General features: G+C 40.1%; 2 protein-coding genes across 4 annotated transcripts in view; one reads left to right on the forward strand and one right to left on the reverse strand.

Annotated features, from left to right (window-relative positions):
* Positions 1 to 23,406, forward strand: part of CNOT6L (CCR4-NOT transcription complex subunit 6 like) — a 386,677-nt gene that overhangs the window by 194,821 nt on the left and 168,450 nt on the right. The window lies entirely within an intron of this gene.
* The window catches only part of SEPTIN11 (septin 11), a 96,730-nt gene that overhangs the window by 9,588 nt on the left and 63,736 nt on the right, over positions 1 to 23,406 (reverse strand). For all 3 annotated transcript variants that reach the window (XM_063310361.1, XM_063310362.1, XM_063310363.1), the window contains exons 5-9: positions 20,948 to 21,109; positions 15,530 to 15,626; positions 14,711 to 14,879; positions 8,720 to 8,852; positions 8,041 to 8,228 (exon numbers count right to left, since the gene is read on the reverse strand). In XM_063310361.1, coding sequence (XP_063166431.1) covers positions 8,041 to 8,228; positions 8,720 to 8,852; positions 14,711 to 14,879; positions 15,530 to 15,626; positions 20,948 to 21,109 — 749 coding nt within the window. The remainder of the gene's footprint in view (positions 1 to 8,040; positions 8,229 to 8,719; positions 8,853 to 14,710; positions 14,880 to 15,529; positions 15,627 to 20,947; positions 21,110 to 23,406) is intronic.

A 23,406-nucleotide genomic window follows, 5' to 3' on the forward strand; every position in this document is an offset into this window, starting at 1 on the left:
AGCCTATTCTGCAGTTGCTGCATTCTGCTATTGCCATAGGATTGGATGCACTATTCATTCAGATTTAAAAAACAGATCTTTGGGCATGTCAACACACCTATGTAGTGATTCCCAATCTTGGAATGAATGCAAAAGTTGTGGTAGACAATGTAGGTCCAGGCAGACACTGGACAACAGCAGTTTAGAAAGCATGCATCAGTTAATGGGCAGGTAGGTACTTTTGTGCAATAAACTGTACTTTGGATCGAAGACATCTTAATTCTACTTGAAGAAAGTAGATTAAATAACACTGGATAACTCAGCCCCTGGATGTGCTGGAAAGAATTTTTAGCCATGCCCTGAACTGGACAAGCTACGTAATTCCCAGAGTTAAGTAAGCTGCTGTGTTTTAAATCACAGCTAAAGAATATACACTGCAAGAGCTTGTCAGTCTCTTTTACAGTGGCTAGTGCAGTGTTTTTCAACCTTGGCAACTTGAAGATGTGTGGACTTCAACACCCATAATTCCCCATGGCTGGCTGGGGAATTCTGGGTGTTGAAGTCCACACATCTTCAAGTTGCCAAGGTAGAAAAACACTGAGCTAGAGAATACAACTTTTCCAGGGCTGTTTCCAGGGCTATTTCCAGAAACATACCTTGTTTCAATGCTTTATGGAGGAAAATCTCCTTCTTAGGCTAGCCTAGGAAAAAAATCCCTCTTCCTGATATTTTTTTATGGCTTTGTACAGTCTTTAATAAAAGCAGTGGTCTGTTCCAATTTAATCAATGTTTCACAGAAAAAGATGATGGGGCAGAAATGTATTTTTGAAACAACTACATCTAATCCATGATGCAAGAAAAAAAAGATAAAGTACTGAGAATGTGTACTGAGAATGTGGTTTACTTCTGAATATATGTTTCTGCCTTAAATACTGCTTTTTCATGACGTAACAAAAAATAACTATATCAATCCTTTTGCCAGGTGTATTCAGAAGTATTAAAAATATGTTCCCACCATTGGACCAGCTTGCAATTTTGTTTGTTCATTTGTTTACAGTTTGAAATCTAAGGGAGAAAATGACTTGAAGTGAAATAATTCCCCAGTCTATGAGTTGCTAACCAGAATTTAAATTTGACTTAACAGTTCTATGGCCCAAATCAGGAATTAACCCAAAATATCTGTTCTTCTTGCTTAACCTCCAAAGAACTTCAGAACTTCACAAGCAGGAACTTTTAGTCTTTCCTACATTTCATTTTTCAGTTGAATTCCAATTCAAATCAAGGAAGTTAAAAAGCCAAAGTTTCAGTTTCCTTTCCAAAACCAGTCACTACTGAAAACTGTTTGCCTGCCGACGGCACTTTCTAAATCATATTTATTTAAATTTTACACAGACCAGATACTACAAATAAGATATTTCTATCCATTTTCTAGATCTGACCCTACACTGTCTCTCTGTAACTTTATTGATATGTTTCCACCATGGGAGCCAGAAGCTGGCAAAGTGTCTCACCACAGATGCACAGAGCTGTTTACCATAGCTCTATTTCTGGCATGAGTCATAATATAATTTAAACCAGAATATTATCCTTCAAGATCTTTAGCAGAAAGTCTTTCTCTAACATTCTTTAACTTGGAACCTGAACCTGGGAAGTTCTAAGCATGGTCCTCCATCAAGCCTTTCTGGTCTTCACAAAACCACAAAGCCTGCTCCAGCTTAGAAAGCTCTTATGCCAGTACTATTTAATGACAAATAATTCTGCTCCTATGCTCCACGCTGCTTTGCTTGGGACAATATAAAGACCCTGGCTGCCCAATATGCACTGTGGCCTAGCACTGTAGCATATTGGGTTTAGATGTGAAGTTAGTCCTCTATCAGCTGATGGATTTAAATCACACCACAGCCGTTCCATCATGGTTTTGTCACCGAGAAAAACTCAAGCTATGACCTAAGGAAGCTGGAGCATTTCCTTAATGGAAAAAAGAAACACAAAAGCTTTCAGAAGCAGAACTCCAGACTAGGTTGCAACAAGTGAATGTTTCCACAGTTTTCCACTTCAAGCACCCTACAGCAAATGATAGATTGAAAGGTACCCATCAGCCTCTGAAATGGAGTAGCAGTTCTATCCAAAAAGGCAGCTTGCCAGAGTTTCTTTGCAGGAATCAGCAAACAATCCACCTGGGATGATCAAAAATACTTCGCTAGCACCCTGCTTTTGGTACTTCAAACCCCTACGCTGAGCTGAAGGTCTTCCTGGACACAAAAAACATTGATCCCTGCATCAGGGACACACAGTAAAGTCCCTGTGTTGCCCAAGCCAGTTATAAATAGCTAGAATCCAGCTCCCATCCCATTCTGGCCATGGGTTGTGGGAATCTGAGTTTAGATACAGCTATTTGCAATTCTGCCCTGGTCTTAACAGTGATGCTTGTTTAGCTTCCTTCCATGTAAGGAAGATGTGTTTAATTGCAGCTTAGCAGGACACTTATAAGCACAGAAACTTAAATTTAAGTATGTTGAATATGGGCAGGTTCCAAGCCAACACAAATCATGTTGTATGTGTGAACTGCTCTTCCTGTTGCAAACTGCAGTGCAAGATTGCAACCACATGGGGGAACTCCATGAGTATAAAAGAAACAGTACTTGTGATAAGGTTTTTATGGACTTGCAAGAACTCTAAAAGGCTCCCATTTTGTTTTTTAAAATCATACCTCTTATTGTTGCAGGAAAAATCTTAGAATGGGGTAACAGATAAAATAATTTGCTCTTGTAGCCTCCATTTGGTGACTCTGGTCCTCCCTTCCTAGTTACAGTCCTGTCCTTGACAGGTTCTTCATAATTCCATATTGTGGGATTTGTCTGGGGCTGCTTTTAAAAATGCGACTTATGTGGAAGTGCCAGAATCATGTTCAGAAGTTGCTTGTTCTTCCCAACACAGGTTTCAGAATTAAACCTCTGAAGAAAGCAATACTATAAACCTCTCCTCTATAAAAGAACTGAATTGTTTGAAAAGCTAGATCCTACAGGAAGAGCAGCCATGCATGAAAGCATACAGCAGTCCTCGACTTATGACCATTTGTTTAATGATGGTCCAAAGTTACGACGGCCTTGGAATGGGTGCTTTATGGCCTGTAAAGCACTTCCGAGTATTGCAAAACATCGCACCCCCCCTGCAGTCACATGGTCACATTTCGGGTGTTTGGCAACTGGCTCGAATTTATGACCAGCTGCAGCATGCCGCAGTTAGGTGATCACGTTTTGTGACTTTTTTGCCATTTTCTAGCAAAAAAAAAGCCCAATGGGAAAGCTGGATTCACTTAACGACCATGGTGATTTGCTTAATGACCTGTGATTTGCTTAATGACTGCCATAAAAATAGTCATAAAATCAGGTCCGGTCATGTGGTGACTCGAGTTACAACTGCAATGACTTACAAAGGAAACTCCAGTCCCAACTGTGGTTGTTAGTCGAGGACTATCTGTAATTAATTTATATAAATGTCCTTTTGTGGTACTTTATGACTGTATTTGCACTCCCAAAGAGAATTCTCTTTACGATGCATGAAAGTTAAGCGAAGTTCAGTTAGAATTTCAAGCTTAAAACATTACTGATTATCTTTTATTTGCAAACTAGACTGAGCTCTGGAAGAGACCTCCACAACTACACCAAACAGTGACGTGTTTCCAGTGCACTGCCAGAGAAGAAAACAGTAATGTAGATCTAGCCCATAATCAAAGCAAATTATTTGTGTTTTGAAAGAAAGATGGAGCTATTCGAAAAGACACTATTGTGAGGCGGCCAGGGGTTCCCCACATGTAAATGAACTTCAACTTCCAGCATCAGCAGCCAGTAGAGCCAGTGGGATGTTGGAAGTTGCAGGGCAACAGATTGCTTGCTTTGATATATGGTAACAATCCTGTATAGAAAACAAGCTATGGAAAGCACAGCTTGATCTGAGTTATGAAGGAACCACAGAAACATTTCACTGGTGGGTTCCAGCCCGGAAAGATGTGATGTAATTGTAGGGAGGTGGCTCTGAGCATACAGAACCTTTGTCCCTCGTTAGTGAAGACCTCATAAACTCCAGCCTTCAGTTTGTCCTAAGACCATCATGGAATCTCAGGAATGTTGGTCAGAATGGGAAGTCAAAATAACATGTTACAAGAAGTAGTGGAAACCACTTCCACAGGGCTACCAAGAATGCATGGATGAAGTCACAAGGAGTCAAATTTCATGCTTGACTCTTAGTGAAGAACGACAATGACCCCATAAATCTGAGCTGGGAGGAAAGAGCACCAGAATCCCAGAAAACAATATCCAGGTGGTGCAAGTCTTCCAGTTTAAAAAATCAGAGTACTGCTGGAATGCTAAAGAGCTTGATTTTAATCTCAGGTGATTCTCCTTCATAAGCCTCAGTGAACAGAATGGATGAGACATTAGAGCTCTCTTACGTCCTCACACTCCTTCCATTCATTTTGGTGTGTTCTGCAAATGAGTTTCTGGATGGATTGTATGCATGCTCTTGGCAATGGAAAAAAAAAAAGGGTGGCACTGAGAATAAGACTAAAAGGACCCAAGATGAAATGAGCTATGGCTGCTTCCTCAACCTGGCTTTCTCCAGATGTGCTGGAAATGAAAGAAACTCTCAGAGAACTGTCAACCACCACAGGTGTTGTACATGATGGCTGGGAATTCTAGAAGCTGCAATTCTAACACATCTGGAGTATAGGCTGGAATCATGCAAAACTGGGGCAAGGTTTTTCAGACTGAAACAACCTCCTGCATGAATTTTCTATTTGCAAACTGGACTGAATCTGGGAAAAGATTCCCCATAAGTACATCAACCAATAACATAATGGATGTTAATCAGAGATAATGTTTATTTTGATCAGAGATAATGACCTTACTGGAAGTGTTCTGACACTGTTCTGTCCATACCAGCAGTGTGGAAATTCAAAATGTTTTGCACACTACCGTATGTGTGCATATACACATCCACAACTTCTTCCTTATGTTCCGTCAAAGAATCCTTCATTTAAAAATAATAATAATAATAATAATAATCTACAAGTGTAGAAATTCAATACATTTTGCACATGCTAATGTGTATGTGTGCATGTTTGCATACAACCACGGACATGCAGCTTTATCAAAAATAGGTACTTTTTAAAAGAATCCTTCATTTAAAAATTGTAATGTTCAAATCTACACATTCATTGCCGCTCCTGAGGAAAACATAGCTGATCAGAGAAGCTATCAATATAAATTTCATTTTGCTCCTTGTACAGTTTGCAATTTTGAAGGCTCCTAAGGCAGAGAGGAGCCGTTAGTCTGCTATAGCAAAAACAAAGCAACTTGCTAAATACCATATACTTTTTGCAGAATAAGCTTCTATGGAATCCATATCAACAGATGAAGGAAGCATTATATTGCCTTGGAAGGTATTTACATTTTATAGAAATGTGACAAACTAGCTAGCATTGTTTGTACTTCATAGTATTTGACAAAATAGTTCTGACTGCCCTTATATATCCATAAAAAGAGGTATTATACATTTAAAAAAATGTTATCTAGCCACAAATATTTATGCCTATCCTAGGAAAATTTCTAGTCCTTACGGTACCACTTAATTACGTTCTAGTTATGGTAGGAACAAAACTTAGTCCATGTTTGGGAGTCTTAAGAGAGAAAGATGGAATGGATATGAAAATGCCTTTTGGTTGACCAACATACTGTATGTTGGAAACTAGGCAGCTAACAGTTTTCCTATCCAAATATTTGGCCTTCTCACCCCACTGCTGTTTCCCAGATGGCTTGCAGCAGGGGTGTCCACAGGGAGGATGTAAAATAAATCAAGATGATGGCCACAACAATGTGATCAGTGCCCTCTCTGCTTTTTAGGTGCAAATGTAAAAAAAAAGCTGGGGTCTTGTTTGCAAGGTTATATGGCTGCCATTTTGAATTTCTGACCTCTCTGTGGACACCCATGGATCCCAACACTGGCACAGAAGGCACAGAATTTTAACCCAAGTTGGCAAAACTCAACTATGGGATGTTTATTAACTGTGGCTTCTCACTGCAGAAAAGCCACTTGCTGCAAAGGAAGTACCTTTTTTGAGATGACATCTCAAGAACACTAGATTGCTCCTGCAGGTCATACTCAGTCACACTTTAAAAAGGTCATGTGTATAGGTATACACAGATACATACGTATGCATTTACTGGTGCTGTTCATACATCGCTTGCTGCTCCTAGCCCTTCAGAACCATTAAGAGTTTAAAATGTAAAAATATGATAAAAACAGGCTGATTTATGCTTGGCATTCTTTTCAGTCCTTTTGAAACCTTGATGGTGACTTGCAGGAGCACACCCATGGTACAAAAATGTAAAGGGGAAAGTGCCCTAAACAACACATTGTTTGGGACCAGTTAGGCTGCCCAATGCCCAACACGCATACTTGCTGAGCCCGGTGGATGCTTCAACCCTATGGCTATGTCTCCTTAGAATATTATGCCTGGACATCAATTCTCAGAATTCCCTAGCCAACATGATCATTGCTGAGAATTCTGGGAGTTGGTCCATACAGCTAGATCAGTGTTTTTCAATGCCGGCAACTTTAAGATGAGTGGAGTTCAACTGCCAGAATTCCCCAGCCAGCAATTCCCCAGCCACATCTTAAAGTTGCTGAGGCTGAGAAACATTGCTCTAGAGGTTGAGGGTTTACATTTCTTCAGTAAGGCCATCTGAGAGTTTGCTTTAAGAGGCATTGAGTCTTACAGACAGGAATTTGTAATAGTAGCCATTGCCCTAGAGCAGTGTTGCTCAACCTCATGCTGGCTGGGGAATTCTGGGAGTTGAAGTCCATACATCTTAAAATTGCCAAGGTTGAAAAGCTCTGATCTGAAGAGTGGAGAAGTCTGCCTTAAGAACCTAAGTGAAGCCCTGATGGCCACCAGAATGAGAAAAAGCACTGAAAATGCAGAGGAGGTGCTCAGTTATCCTGTGGAACATAAGAGCAAAGCCAGGTCAGTTATGCTTTACTCCATCTTTCTTTGAAGCAAACATTACATCAGGGCTTCAAACACTTTCAGATAGGCTTCTGTTCAAAAGAAAGGCATTATTAACCTTGCACACTCAATTTTGCAAGCTGGACGATCCACCCATGCTCTCTGTATGGCACTCTGATTCTGCTTACCAAACTTTACTCCGTTTCCACACTGAGTGGGCCAAATATGTGGATCTCTCTCACAGCACCAAAGCCCCAAAAAATTACTTTTATTTTTCCAGACTGATGTCACTGTGCAATGGGAGCCCATCTAACATGATTAATGTTGTGCTGTTTTCACCGGCTTCATATTTAATTGACACCATACAGATAATTCGCAATGTAGCTAGAGCTACTGCGAACAGTGTTACCTGCTCTTTCAAATCTTTGGCACAAGACAATCCGTAATTAGATATAGTTGAGGGACTGGACCACAGGATCACACATACTCTCCCTCCCTCTCCAGCTATTAGCTTTCTGCTCCTCAACTGCTGGTAAGGCAAACCTGGGTAGTTTCTAATTTGGCTTTGGAGATCCAGTAGTACATCTTCCCAGGGCACAAAACTGAACCTTTCACTATAGTTACCACCCAAGATGATGTCACACCTGCACCAACCTCTCCTGCTTTGGGTTCTACACAACAAGCAAGCAAGAGCATTCCTAGAGAAGACAGAGAGAGCTCAACAGCTGTGGGTTTTGCATCAGTATCAAAAATCTGCAATTACAGTCTATTGAGCCAATTTTATGGCTTAACTTTTGGTCTCTGCTTCCTTACCTCATTGAAAAAATTAGTCAAAAATATTTTAGGTATAAAAAATAAAATCAAAGTCCTATTCCCTCCCATCCCCAACCCTCTTTTCTCTTGGAAAAATAGAGTTTCAAAAAATTCAGTCTGGGTTTAGAAGCAGGGAGCCCAGTTTCCAGTCTGATAATGGGAAGAAGCAAATACAGACATGCAACAGAAGACAGCACACTGGAACAGAAGCCCACAGAGCTCAACCTTGGACAACGGCTTACTTTTTCTTGTCCTTGTCCTTCTTGGTTTGTTGAGAGCCAGCCTGTTGGCTCTGTGATTGTAATAGTTGAGCTGCTGCCTTCTTCTTCTGGAAGTTGTTCAGCTCCTCCTCAAGTTCCTTCTTCTTGTCTTCTACCTTCTTCTTCTCCTCTTGGTGAGTCCGCTTTAGATGGTCAAACTTCTCGTGAAGCTGCTCAGATAAAAGGGCAAAAGAGGGAATATAGACAATCACTGGATACAGAAATAACAACAGAAAGTTGGAGGAGGAGAGACAGGGCCCTCATGGCTTGGACAAGGAACTTCAGAACCCAAGGTGGGAAATTGGTCAGTAATGTAAGTAGCAATGCTAATGTTTCAGGATCCTCTTCAGGCTCAGAGGGCAGGAGAATATGTAACTTTCTGACCGGCATGCCATTGAGGAGCTATGGATTGGGTTAGTCCAGCTTTGCCTGATCAATCAAGTAGTACCTTCAACTTACTCCAGCCTCCACTGTACCTCATGCCAGACCTTTGTCCACTTTTGGGTTAAGTGCCAATAAGAGATGCTGTTCTGGATGCAGTTTACAACCCAGTTTATGCTTTCAAATCACTGAAGTGCTTCTCTTTGGATCTATTTATTTTATCTGTTTTAGCAAACATTTCAACAACAGCCTTTTCTTTTTCCACCTGGAATCTACTTACATCTTTTTCTGCTTCCTTCAGCTCTGCTTCTTTCTCCTTCACTCTCATGACGAACATCTGCCTCATTTCTTCCTCCTTCTTCTGTAGCTCACCCAGAAATTCATTCCTCTTTGCTTCATAGGTTTCTTGCAGGCTGGTTTTCAAAGCAACAACCCGCAAAGAGGAAGAGTGGAAGTGACGATGGGAAGAGGGAAGCAAGGAAGAAAAAAGCCAAACTTTTAACACCAGGGGTGATTATTATTAAAGACTCTAAAATTATAAATTAGAAAATCTTGTTACATTAACTAAGCCTGCATGTGCACAGAAATGAATGCACCAAGCCATTTTTCCCTTCCAGTCATAAGGGAAAAAAAATGAAATAGTCAATTAGCAGCAGAGAGACCTTAAATCTGTAATTTATGACCCTGACTTCTTCCCATAATCGTACAATTTGCAAGTGTGCCTTCATGAACTCCTCCAAAGTTTGCAGTGATTGTTAATGTGACAGGAAGGGGAAAATAATAAATTAGTAATATATGAATTGCATTTTTTAAAAAAATAAATGTTTGTCCTGGCCTTGTTCTCATAACTGGAAAGCATGTCTCCACATGCCATCCAGAAGCCAAATTTAACTCTTGGCCTGAAAATGCTGCTCTTCCTAAAACAAACCATAATTGAAATCAACTTGTTTTTGGTTCAGATAAAAACAGTAGTGGATTATTCTAATCCAGTGTTTCTCAACCTCAGGAACTTTAAGATGGGTGGACTTCAACTCCCAGAATTCCCCCAGCTAGCATGTTCTAACCTCTTCCTTGAGAACTTGGTGGAGGGGAAGGGAGGAGGATGAGCCCACACACGCTACGTTAAATCAAAATTCAGTAATGCATGTGAATTTCTATCTTCTATCTTCACCTTACACAGTTGCCATTTGTGTAACTAGTGTAATTTATGGATAGCTCCAGACTCATTCTTCTAGATAAGTACAGTAGCTGTCAAAAGTGTTGCTTCCTATTTTAATTGGGGTTCATTTTAATTCCTGCCTCTGAGCAGAAATCTTGATCTGTTGGCTTAAATACCCGCTTTCAGTTCAATGATCCTGTTATCATTTTGCACAGCATATAAACACAGCCAGTTCAAGGGACGGAGGAATTCTTATCTGCAGATACACAATTATCTGAATAATTGAAAAAATATAAAACACTCTACACTGTATGTACATGAGCTTGGAATGACAGCAGTTGAATCCATCTGCACACCAAGGAAATGGTATAGACATTCCTTTGCCCAATTAAAGAACACAACATTGTTCATTATGTGGGAACTGTTGGGGGACAAAAAAGCATGCTCTTAAGAGTCTGATTAAACATAGGCTGATATAGCGGCAGTGAAACAGGAACCAGAGTTTGGCTCCAGACCAGACCCATTAAAGAGGACTTGGCAAGCTATAAAGAGAAACTGCTTCACCAGTTTGAGAAGAAAGAAAACAAGACGAAATAAGCAGTGAAAGAGAATCCAGAATCATCTGTCACTTGGCAAAATAACCCAAGTTTCATTTTGGTAGAGCAAAGCAACAAGGCATCACGTTCAAGTAGATGGGAGACTATATTTTATATGAATACTTCATGTCTTTACAGCCATAATTCCTCCCTCCCCGCCAGGGGGGTTCTGATGGATCGGAGATTGATCAGAGTTATTTTATATCTTGAAAGAAACGTTTGACTCACAAATAACAATCCCATTGTCTTCTGAAAATCAAGAACTGCCTAGAGCTGGTCTGGCAGGGAAACATTTGCAAGTTGCTAGAATTATTTCTTCCTTTTCTAATGCCACCTATGGAGTGTATAAGGAATGTGTATATAAAGACACTAATAAAATAAACCGTGTGATCTAGCCATTTTTTCAGAATTCTTTGCAATGCACACGCAGACACAAAAGCAAATAAATGTAATGCATACACACACAGCAATATGCATTCCTTGCATTTTTAGACTGCCTAGTTAGTACAGATTTCGATTTTTAGTGCAGAGTTCATAATCTTGAGTAACTCAGCTGCCTTTACTTTGTAGCTGAGTAGATATTTGGAAAACAGAATTATGCTTCTTGCTGGAAATTGTAAATAATTCCTTCCACAGAAGAATGGCAAAATAAGTTATGGAAATATGCCCTTGATTTTCATATTTGAAAAATAAATCTGATATAGAATTTCACTTAAGGAACAAACCATTTCTGCATTATAATCTTATAAACTGGTTTGTACCAAACATTACGTTTGGGTTTTCCCTAAAGTAAATTTATAATGTTCAATTTTTCAATGATTTGTTAAATTTGCCACATTTCTTAGCTTAGGCAGAAATTATTACAATGACATTATTTTGGTTTATAACATAATTTGAGTTATAGTGGTTATTATTGGTAATTACTGCATGTTGTTGTTTATTTGTTCAGTCGCTTCCAACTCTTCGTGACTTCATGGACCAGCCCACGCCAGAGCTTCCTGTCGGTCGTCAACACCCCCAGCTCCCCCAGGGACATGTCCGTCACCTCTAGAATATCATCCATCCACCTTGCCCTTGGTCGGCCCTTCTTCCTTTTGCCTTCCACTCGCCCTAGCATCAGCATCTTCTCCAGGGTGTCCTGTCTTCTCATTATGTGGCCAAAGTGGCCAAAGTATTTCAGTTTTGCCTTTAATATCATTCCCTCAAGTGAGCAGTCTGGCTTAATTTCCTGGAGGATGGACTGGTTTGATCTTCTTGCAGTCCAAGGCACTCTCAGAATTTTCCTCCAACACCACAGTTCAAAAGCATCGATCTTCCTTCTCTTAGCCTTCCTTATGGTCCAGCTCTCGCAGCCATACGTTACTATGGGGAACACCATTGCTTTACTATGCGGACCTTTGTTGTCAGTGTGATGTCTCTGCTCTTAACTATTTGATCGAGATTGGTCATTGCTCTTCTCCCAAGGATTAAATGTCTTCTGATTTCCTGACTGCCGTCAGCATCTGCAGTAATCTTTGTACCTAGAAGTACAAAGTCTTTAACTGCCTCTACATTTTCTCCCTCTATTTGCCAGTTATCAATCAAGCTGGTTGCCATAATCTTGGTTTTTTTGAGGTTTAGCTGCAAGCCAGCTTTTGCACTTTCTTCTTTCACCTTCATCATTAGGCTCCTCAGTTCATCTTCGCTTTCAGCCATCAAAGTGGTATCATCTGCATATCTGAGATTGTTAATGTTTCTTCCAGCCTTGGATTCCTCAAGCCCAGCTTGTCGCATGGTGTGTTCTGCGTACAAGTTGAATAGGTAGGGTGAGAGTATACAGCCCTGCCGTACTCCTTTCCCAATCTTAAACCAGTCCGTTGTTCCGTGGTCTGTTCTTACTGTTGCTACTTGGTCATTATACAGATTCTTCAGGAGGCAGACAAGATGACTTGGTATCCCTGTACCACTAAGAACTTGCCACAATTTGTTATGGTCCACACAGTCAAAGGCTTTAGAATAGTCAATAAAACAGAAATAGATGTTTTCCTGAAACTCCCTGGCTTTTTGCATTATCCAGCAGATATTAGCAATTTGGTCCCTAGTTCCTCTGCCTTTTCTAAACCCAGCTTGCACATCTGGCAATTCTCGCTCCATGAATTGCTGAAGTCTACCTTGCAGGATCTTGAACATTACCTTACTGGCATGTGAAATGAGTGCCACTGTTCGATAGTTTGAACATTCTTTAGTGTTTCCCTCTTCTGGTATGGGGATATAAGTTGATCTTTTCCAATCTGATGGCCATTCTTGTGTTTTCCAAATTTGCTGGCATATAGCATGCATTACCTTGACAGCATCATCTCGCAAGATTTTGAACAGTTCAGCTGGGATGCCGTCGTCTCCTGCTGCCTTCTTATTAGCAATGCTTCTCAAGGCCCATTCAACCTCACTCTTCAGGATGTCTGGCTGTAGCTCACTGACCACACCGTCAAAGCTATCCCTGATATTGTTATCCTTCCTATACAGGTCTTCTGTATATTCTTGCCACCTTTTCTTGATCTCTTCTTCTTCTGTTAGGTCCTTGCCATCTTTGTTTTTGATCATGCCCATTTTTGCCTGGAATTTACCTCCGACGTTTCTAATTTTATGGAAGAGGTCTCTTGTCCTTCCTATTCTATTGTCTTCTTCCACTTCCGTGCATTGCTTGTTTAAAAATAATTCCTTATCTCTTCTGGCTAATCTCTGGAATTTTGCATTTAATTGGGCATATCTCCCCCTGTCATTGTTGCCTTTTGCTTTCCTTCTTTCTTGGGCTACTTCTAGTGTCTCAGCAGACAGCCATTTTGCCTTCTTGGTTTTCTCTGTCTTTGGGATGTATTTTGTTGCCGCCTCCTGAACAATGTTGCGAACTTCTGTCCATAGTTCTTCCGGGACCCTATCTACTAAGTCCAGTCCCTTAAATCGATTCTTCAGCTCCACTGCATATTCCTTAGGAATATTAGTGAGCTCATATCTAGCTGATCTGTGGGTCTTCCCTAATCTCTTTAGTCTGATCCTAAATTGTGCAAGAAGAAGTTCGTGATCTGAACTATAGTCAGCTCCAGGTCTTGTTTTTACCGACTGTATAGATGTCTGCCACCTTTGGCTGCAAAGGATGTAGTCAATCTGATTTCGGTGTTGTCCATCTGGTGAAGTCCATGAAGTCCAATTACTGCATACTAATCCAATTTGAATACTGACTTATTTTGGTATTGGCATCAAGCTTCAAATTGATACAAGATATTTCAAGATGCATTTTTATATTGCCATTTTGAAACTTTTATTTATTTATTTATTTAATTAATTTTTATCCCACCTTTATTATTTTTATAAATAACTCAAGGTGGTGAACATACCTAATACTCCTTCCTCCTCCTATTTTCTCCACAACAACTAAATCTCCTTGTTATCTATTTTTGATCTTTTTATTCCTTGTTTTTTCTCTGATTGTACTTGTAAAATTAATAAATTAAAAAATCTGTTGCTGGGTGGGAGAGGCAATAGAACTATAAAAAGCAGGGAATAACGACCAGGGAACAAAAATGGGGCTTTACCCTCTCTATGGTTACATGCTTTTCTGTACCCATTAATAGACTATTATCCACATCATCACAACTATTATTATTACCTATACATATAACTATCCCTTATAACCATTCTATAAAGAAATCTACAGTATTTATTAGAAAAATGCCTCTGAGGGCGGAGCCAATCTTAACTTGAAAAACAGTTTATAAATCTAAAAGGAGAAGTCTATCCCTAATTTTCATAGTACCTCTTGAACCCTTTCATTCATTTACACAATCCATCAAATTTAAAATGTGCATTGTGGAAATAGATTGTTTATTCAGTGTGAACAAACACATGAGCAGGTAATCGGCACCAGATATTCTCAGTGTAGGATTTGGCACAGAATATCCCAAGCTGTTTAACAGTCCCAGAAGGAGAAATGCAAAAATGTAGCAATGAAAATATGCTTAAAGAATATTGATGTGCGGGAACAACAGATTTACAACAGAAAACCTCACTTCCTAGAATATAAAACTCCATTGCCATTGTGAATTCCATTGCTGCATGGAACAATCCGGGGTGGTGCAAAATTCATTCAGCCCTGGCTGGAAAGCTAAATGAATACTAACTAGTTGCACGTTCTAGCCTCTGTAAGAGCATCCAAGCATTAGATTCTGTTTTCACACACCCAGAGTGTAAAACTGTAAATATACTTAATACACGCATACTGCTTTCCTACAATACTTTTAAGCATTTCAACTGCTTTGTGATTCAGAATCATTACAATTATCTTAAAATGGCCAATGAGAGTTGACCAAGGGCCATGCAGGATGCTACTGGAAGAGGCTAGAGTCTAAAATGGGGTGATCTGGATTCTTTTAGCCACTAAAGTGAAGTCCTTAGAGGAGAAGGTCTAAGCAGTTCTGCACCTGCTCTAGCAATGCACTGAACTTTCTTTGTTAGTTTGGAAGCTCACCTGCTCTGTTCCTACCTGAATGGTTTACTATCAGGGTCTGTGTCTTTGAATCCCATCTCTTCCAGCTTGCAACGGCGGTAGAGCTCATAATGTCGGCTATGAGTCTGCTCCCTCAGATCTTCCATGTTCACTCTGATCAGCATTTCACGCAACTTCACAAAATCACAGTGGTTTTCATTTTCAACTGTAAAATTCATAAGAATATGCAAATTTAAATCAAGGACATGGTGAAAACCTGATTTTCTCCTTCTTTTCTTAACACAACAGCCCTTTTTTCATTAAAAGTATCAGTCTTAAAATGGGGATTTATTGCCATGATTTCTCCATCAATCCAAAAAATTTTTCTTAAATTGTTTGACTTCCTTTATTCCAGTAATCAACAACTCTGTGAGGTAGGACAGTCCTTCTGTTTTACAGACGTTGATATGACTTAAGGATATTCTATTAGTTCATGGTTGAGTTAAAGAGATTGGTCAGTCTCTTCTATTATTCAGAAATATATTTACTAGATTTATGTCTATCATGATTAATGTACTAAAGATCCACCTTAATTACTTTATTAAATTTATATTCATCTTAATTAATAACTCTTCCATTAACAATAAAAGCAAAAAAAAAATCTAATTAGAAACCCCATGTGTTGTTACTGAAATCAACAAGGACACATGTTCTTGGTGTGTACCAGATACAAGTCTCCAGATCAATGCCACAACCTTAATGTCTGTTGTTGATTAAGAAATTGCTTTTATAGCTGCCAGTTGCCAACCCTAATTTAAGAGTTTTTGCACCATTGGTATAAAACTTTTAAAGATTTATCTGTTCCCATCAACATACCTTGGACAACTCCCCATGGATATTGTCTGGCTTTGGCCATTTTATTGCCAATCTTCACTTCTTCGGTGCTGCCCACCACGGCAAATGGGAGGTGGACCTGCATTTAGGGTGACGTAAGAGAGGTCAGGCATTCCAAAAACATCCTGAATTTGAACCATTTGAATTAGAAAGTCCCATTTTTACTTCAAAACATTTGTTTCAAATGTTCAAAATTGCAGTTTCACATTTTGAGGCAGCTGTTTATTATTCTTCTGGAAATGTTTTGAACTCCATATAGTCCCACACCAAACCAGCCTCTTTCAATCCTGAAAGGGGGCATTCTGCAGTCTAATGAATGGTCTCAAACTTGAAAGTGGGGTGTTCTGAATTTAAAGCCATTCAATGTTTTGCACACCACTCAGAGCAAACATGGTTGCTCTATGTTGTCCTGCCAAAAACAATTTCCTTTAAGAAAAAGCTGGGTGGAGAAAAAGAACACGCTTTCATGACACCATGTTGGCTTTTCCCGGGTTAAGGCATCTCTGGAATACAGCTTCAGTCTTTGAAGGGGGGTGGGGATCAATGACAGCATGTGTCAGATCAAAACAGCCTCCAGAGTTCATTACAACCCTAATATTTGCATTATGCAGCAATATCCGGAGAGAGTTAATTGCAGCACACACCACCCATGATCACTTGTGTGGAGAGGGGCAAAGAAGAATTAAGCAGAGCAATGAAAAATGGCCTGTGCTGAAAATGTTTCATCAAGCAATGCCCAAACATTTTCAAGATATCTTTGCTTACTTCTGTAAAATGGTTGCTGACATTCCTAAGAAATAGATTCTCAAGAAAGTGAGAAACGATGCTTGGGATTATTCCATGCTTCCAGAGAATGACAACAAGGACAACATCTTATCTAAGAATATCCGAAGTTTTCTTATATGTAAGATCTATAACCAAAATCATATTACCTCTTCCACATCCTATCCAAAGGAATTCTGTCACTTCTTATTTGTAAAATCTCCTTCCTTTATGTTATGTACCATTCAATCCATGAAACTTTTACACAGTCATAAATTATTATGGAAATTGTGTTGGGAAATATTGTTACTGAATACTTGAACCCAACATTGCAAGCAAAAGCTTTTTCATCTGCCCTTCCTCAAAATAATCCAAATTAACATCTGCCCCATATAGGGAATGGCCATGAAAAATATTACAACTTCAGATGGTCCCTCAACAAACTTAAGATGCTGGTCTGAGCCATGCAAACTTTAACCTTTGCCTCTGAAGTTTGCAAGAATCCTCCCCAAAGTTTTTAATCAAAACATCTTTGGCGCTTCCAGTCATATAACATACAGACCGCAACTTAAAATGATTTAGTAGACCTCTCTGCTTGTTCTTCTTTGCTTCTGTACATACTTGTGCAATTTAAGTACTGATAGTCTATAATACAAGTGAGTGGTGACATTTCCTAGGGAATCGGATATGGTGAATTGAAGGAAGTCAAGGCTTGGCCCACACCACACCCCATTTTATAACCCTCTACTAAAAGAGGAAGGAAAAGAGGATGTAATAAAAAGCAGCAGAGCCTGTCTACATTCCAAGGTTCTCAAACCAGCTAGCCAATGCAACCTTTGAGGAAGAATCCACAGATCAGCAGTATTTCTCTACGCAGGATGGACCTGCAGGTATACGTGCATGAGAGAGAGAGGAAGGGAGGGAGGGAGAGAAGGAAGGAAGGAAGGAAGGTGATGCAACAGGTAATGGGGAAAACACCTGCATCATTCTTCTTCTCAGTAGTAAACACACTCTATATCAGACACAGTATTTGTCAAAAGTCACAACTCTGCCTCAGGAGGCAGCTGTGCCATAAAAACAGGAGTGGTAGAAGCAGATATATCATTTTAAGTTGCAGTCTGTATGTCATATGACTGGAAGCACCAAAGATATTTTGACTGAAAACTTTGGGGAGGATTCTTGCAAACTTCAGAGGCAAAGCTCAAAGTTTGCATGGCTCGGACCAGCATCTTAAGTTTGTTGAGGGACCATCTGAAGACAACATTACAGAAAAGAGGGACACAATCATCCTTCAGGACTCTTATATTCCACTACTACATAGACTACTAATGCACACAATTTGGGAGGGACTTGTGTAGGACCTCACTTGCACATGAAAGGACTTTCTGAATGATGCATCAGCGCTACACCTGGCCTCCATGTTGTCTATTTTTAACTCACAACTTCAACATGCTGATCCCTTGGATATTTAAAGGAGAACAACTGCTCCAGAACCAGTCTGCCTTTTAAAGACATTTCATTTTGGTTGCTGTACAGTCACATTACATTTTGACTGTTTTCTGAAAACTGTTTCATTGAATCCATTGAATCCATCTCTGGTCTTCTTTGGCAAGATGAGAGGTATAAAAACGAAAATATTATTGGGAAGGTCTGTGACACCACCCAGAAGATCAGATTTGGCCCAAAGCCACTGATTACTTGTTTTTTTGCATGCAATTAATTCCTTGCTGAGGTTTCAAAATATACACACTCTGTCTCTCACACACACACATGCCTCAGAGCCTGATCCGGCCTACAATTAATTTCTTCCAATGTTTCCTAAGCTTCAAACCAAAACCTCAAAACCACATGGGAGCTTTGGGAATTTACAGTAAATAACATCTGAACTTCTGTCTAAAAAAAAAGTGACATCTCCTGCCCGGCCAGAGCAGCCATAAAATATATATTTGGGATTCTTCCCCTTCCAGGGGAATTTTATGCATTTTAAAGTGAAGCCCCAAACGCAGAGGAAGTGAGATTTGTGTGTTTCCGTCTCCGGAGAATCTTCCAGGTGCTGTTTTCATTTTGCGGTTTTCAGTTCTGAACTGGTTTCCATTTTGGGCAAATTGGCAGCCATACCCCATTTCATAAGCTGGTTTAAGAACTGGGTATATGGGTGGGACAAGACTGTTGGCCCACAATCCGTGGGACAAATGCAGCTATGGTATTTTTGTGGTTCAAATGACTGACCATCTTCTTGGCTGCTCTCAGTCTCCTCCTGCCTATGTGTAATGGTATGTGGGAGATGGGGCAAAGAGACACTGCTAACGGAACAGTCAGATAAGAGACAGCATAGCCTGCAACTGGATAGTGGGTGGGGCAACAGGCTCAAAAGAGACCCTCCCTAATTTCTCGAGCTGTAAAGGAGACAGAGGGGAGGTTTGTACCTTCAGACTTGCAAGGTTCTGTCAATGTAACTTTACAATAAAGTAGAATTAGCTCATCTGGTTGTGATTCTGTTTACTCCGCAAGGCCAACACTATGAGAATGCCAACTTTCCTGCTCTGCAACATGAAAATGAATGAGCATGATGGGACCAAACCAATTTCAAAGCATCTCTTTCAGATAACCAGAACTTCAGGTTATTCCTCCAGGTTTCACTTTTACACATTTCAACTACTATGCTACTATCTCATTCAGAGCAACTGAAGAAAAGGCACAGTTTCTCACTCCTTCCACAGACTGGCCAAATGAATAGCTCCACGTAGATGGCCAAATGTCTATGGTAAAACTGTGTAATGAAATAAATCTTCACTATAGGCTCAGTGAATTAATGATTCCCAAAGGAAAAAGCACAGAATCTCGTGTTCATCAGATCTGCCTTACAAGTAAATCATGTACATCAAATTGGTCAATACCCTGGGAGAACAGAATTTTGTAAAACTGATCCCACCCCAATAGGTTCAGTGTCTATGAAAATACACCTGAGTATGTATGAAGGAATGTTAACTGTTGACCTTCAATGTCAACTGCATGCATCTGATGAAGTAGCCCTTTACCAACTGAAGCAAATATTTGTATCTCAGGGTTGACCTGTGGAGTCCTTGGTGCTCTCTGAGCACTGAAGATGTTGCCTAGTCTGGCAATGAAACATCTGCAAGAAAACAACAAGGCTCAGAGAGCACCAAGGACTCCATAGTAGCCCTTTGCCAGCCAAGCTCAAGGCTACTACAATGAAAAACCAGTGCTCTTGTATTTTTCAATAAGTAACAGGATTGGGAGATTATGAAAAATAACATTAGCTGAGGAGCTGAAAAACCAAACTCTCTAAGGGACTAACTGGAAATATATTTTCAATTATCTATGTTATCCTTTCATCAAATACTTTCTCAAGTTCATTTTTGGAAAGATGGCCACTAATAGTTCTTAGATTTTCTTTCTTTTGGAAAGGTCTCCCTTTGTCTAATTAATATAATCATATAACTACTTTCTATGGACACATGGCATTTGGTTCTTTGAATTCCACTGAATTAATTAAAACAAGAATGCCACACTAATTAGAGATTGTGCTGCTTGTTGAGGCTTTTCTAGAAGACACATCAGGCGATGGTTCCTGAAACAGGGTTTCAGAGAAGAGATTCGCACACTAGCAAATCCCACAGTTCTGTACTGTTTTTTATTGCATTATATATCCATTTTTATTATAGCAACAGATATAATATTTATATTACAGTGACATAATATTTATATTGTTTTTATAAATACTGTAGTCACATATTTATGAAAGCAACACTGATTATGTGTCAAGTTGTTTTCGACTCCTAGTGACCACGTAGATAGATTTTCTCCAAGACAATCTATCCCTAACTGTTCTTTCATGTCTCCCAATGGTGCACCCATAGCCTTTGTAACTGAGTCTCTCCACCTTGCTGCTGGTCACCCTCTTCTTCTCTTTCCTTCTCCCTTTCCCAGCATTACAGCCTTTTTTAGCAAGCTGGGTCTTCGCATAGTGTGTCCAAAGTAGGATAATTTGAGCCTGGTCATTTGTGCCTTGAGTGAGAACTCTGGGCTGATTTATCCAATGATCCATTTGTTTGTCTTCCTGCCTGTCCATGATATTCTCATGAGTTTTCTCTAGCACCGAATTTCAAAAGCATTAATAATCTTCTTACTTTGCTTCTTCAAAGTCTAACTTACACTTCCATGGAGTGTCAAAGAGAATACCACTGCCTGTACTCTTCTGATCTCTGTAGGTATAGACACAGCTTGGCATCTGAATATCTTTCCCAAGGGCTTCACTTCTACCAAGGCTAGTGTGTGGTGTGCTTCTTGACTGCTTGTTTCACTACTGTTGAAGGTTGGTCCTAAAAGGCAGAAGCTATCTCCCACTCTGATATCTTCACTGTCAATTCTAAAGCTGGTCGTTGTACCTGTTGTAATTAATGTGGTCTTTCTTCTTTATAATTAATTTTAGCCCCAGTTTTTCACTGTGCTCGACTTTACATACACACACATACACACGTATACACATACACACACAAATAGAAAGTATAAAATTCAAGATGTATTGACTTCGAAAGTATATAAAAAATAGAAATATAACAATGCAGCCATTTATCCAAAGATATGGATGGAAGATAAAAAGAAAGTAGGACTTACACTCATGGTGGCATTAATCTCAGCCACTGTCTCTTCATCAGTTGGGAACTGATAGATTTGGACCCCGTTGCTGACCAACTCACTCATGATTTTGCTTTTGAATTTATGTAACTCGTTCTTTGCAATGGTATCAGCTTTGGCTATTATCGGGATAATATTCACCTGCAAAATAAACAAAGCATAATTATGCTGCATCAGTTCCTGGTGATGGCAGGAGAGAAAGAAAAGCCACCCCAACGAGTGCATAGGAAATACGGGGCTGTACGGATCACACCTTTAAAGAAAAAGTTAAAGGACAACAATATTTCTACCCTGAGTCCTTGGAACAGAGTGGTTCAAAATGCAAGAGAACCTCAAGGGAATGCAGTAGCTCAGCAGAAAGTAGAGTAAGATTCATGGAGATCGTATGAAAATAGTCACTTGGATTAGGCTAGCTGGATCATGTTGCTCATTTGAAGTAGACAATCAAGATAGCACCTTTCAATATATATTTCTATACTGGACAGCTCACGCCTTCCCTTGCTTTTTAATTTCCAGGCGTGAATCTTAACAGACCTATAATAGCACATGAAGGCATACTGCAGCTGAGAGAGAGCTGCTGGATTCTGTCTATATGGAGACGCAATATTATATGCTGTTTGGCTCTTGAAGTGCATTGAAATCTCTCCTCCCACTTTCAGTCAAATCTGCAAGCAACTCATGCTTTAACTAAGCTAGAATGGAAAGGTACTCAGCACCCTCATGGGTTACAAAATAGTAGTCTTGCAGGATCAGGTCAAGAGCCATTGTAGTCCAGCATTTTATTTCTCACAGTGTCCAACCAGATGTCTCTGAGGTCCTCACCAGCAAAAGATGAGACATATCCCTCTCCCACCATTGTGCCAGCGCATACTTCCTCAACTCAGAAGTCAGTCAGTCTTCAAGACTGATGGCTATCTATGAATTCATCCATATCCCTTTTAAAGCCATCACCAGGTTTAATTATGCACTGTTTTAATATGGAATCCAGACCCTTCTGTTTTAATCTTTTGATCCAATATTCGTCAAAGAACTTCATGGTTGCTTTTGACTGAACTGCATGGGAGATCCTTTTATGAATCAAATCTGTCACTCACCCTAAGTTACCATCCAGGGTACAGGCTTCACTTTATTTTGAATTGTGGTCTCTACCTGAGTGGAAGTAATTAGTGTACAGCTACATTTTAAAAGGGCAAACTTCATGCTAGGAAAACAAACTACAGTGTATAATCTATGGCAGAATTGCACTTGAAATACTGTGTACAATTCTCATTTTCATATCTCAAGAAAAATGCCATACAGCTGAAAAAGTACAGAAAATGGCTACTAAATCAGGGTTTGGGGATTTCGAGCTTAAAAAGACTTCAGCAAAGGATCGTTACCTTGTCGTGGTGCTGGAGCTTGAGCACCTCAATGATGCCATGAGCTAAACCGTGAAGGGCCACCCAAGACAGGAAGGTCATGACAGAGAGGTCAGACTAAATGCGATCCCTGGGGAAGGTAATGGCGACCCACCCCAGTATTCTTGCCGTGAAAACGAAATGGATCAGTACAACCAGAGATATGTCGGTATACCATCGGAAGGTGAGACCCCCAGGTCAGAAGATGGTCAAAATGCTACTGGGGAGGAACAGAGGATGAGTTCAACTAGCCCCAGACGTGATGACGCAGCTAGCTCAAAGCCGAAAGGACGGCTAGCGGCCGACGGTGCTGGTGGTGAACGGCGAATCCGATGTTCTAAGGATCAACACACCATTGGAACCTGGAATGTAAGATCTATGAGCCAGGGCAAATTGGATGTGGTTATTGGTGAGATGTCAAGATTAAAGATAGACATTCTGGGCGTCAGTGAACTGAAATAGACTGGAATGGGCCACTTCACATCAAATGACCACCAGATCTACTACTGTGGACAAGAGGACCACAGAAGAAATGGAGTAACCTTCATAATTAATAGTAAAGTGGTGAAAGCAGTGCTTGGATACAATCCAAAAAATGATAGAATGATCTCAATTCGAATTCAGGGCAAGCCATCTAACATCACAGTGATTCAAATATATGCCCCAACCACAGATGCTGAAGAAGCTGAAGTAGAGCAGTTCTATGAGGATCTGCAGCACCTACTGGACAACACGCCTGAAAGAGACGTTATTTTCATCACAGGAGACTGGAATGCTAAGGTAGGCAGTCAAATGACACCTGGAATTACAGGTAAGCATGGCCTGGGAGAACAAAATGAAGCAGGACATAGGCTGATAGAATTTTGCCAAGACAACTCACTCTGCATACAAACACTCTCTTCCAACAACCTAAGAGACGGCTTTATACATGGACTTCACCAGATGGACAACACCAAAATCAGATTGACTACATCCTTTGCAGCCAAAGGTGGTGGACATCTGTACAGTCGGTAAAAACAAGACCTGGAGCTGACTGTAGTT

This window comes from Candoia aspera, chromosome 8, assembly GCF_035149785.1.
Source record: "Candoia aspera isolate rCanAsp1 chromosome 8, rCanAsp1.hap2, whole genome shotgun sequence".
NCBI classification, from domain to species: Eukaryota; Metazoa; Chordata; class Lepidosauria; order Squamata; family Boidae; genus Candoia; species Candoia aspera.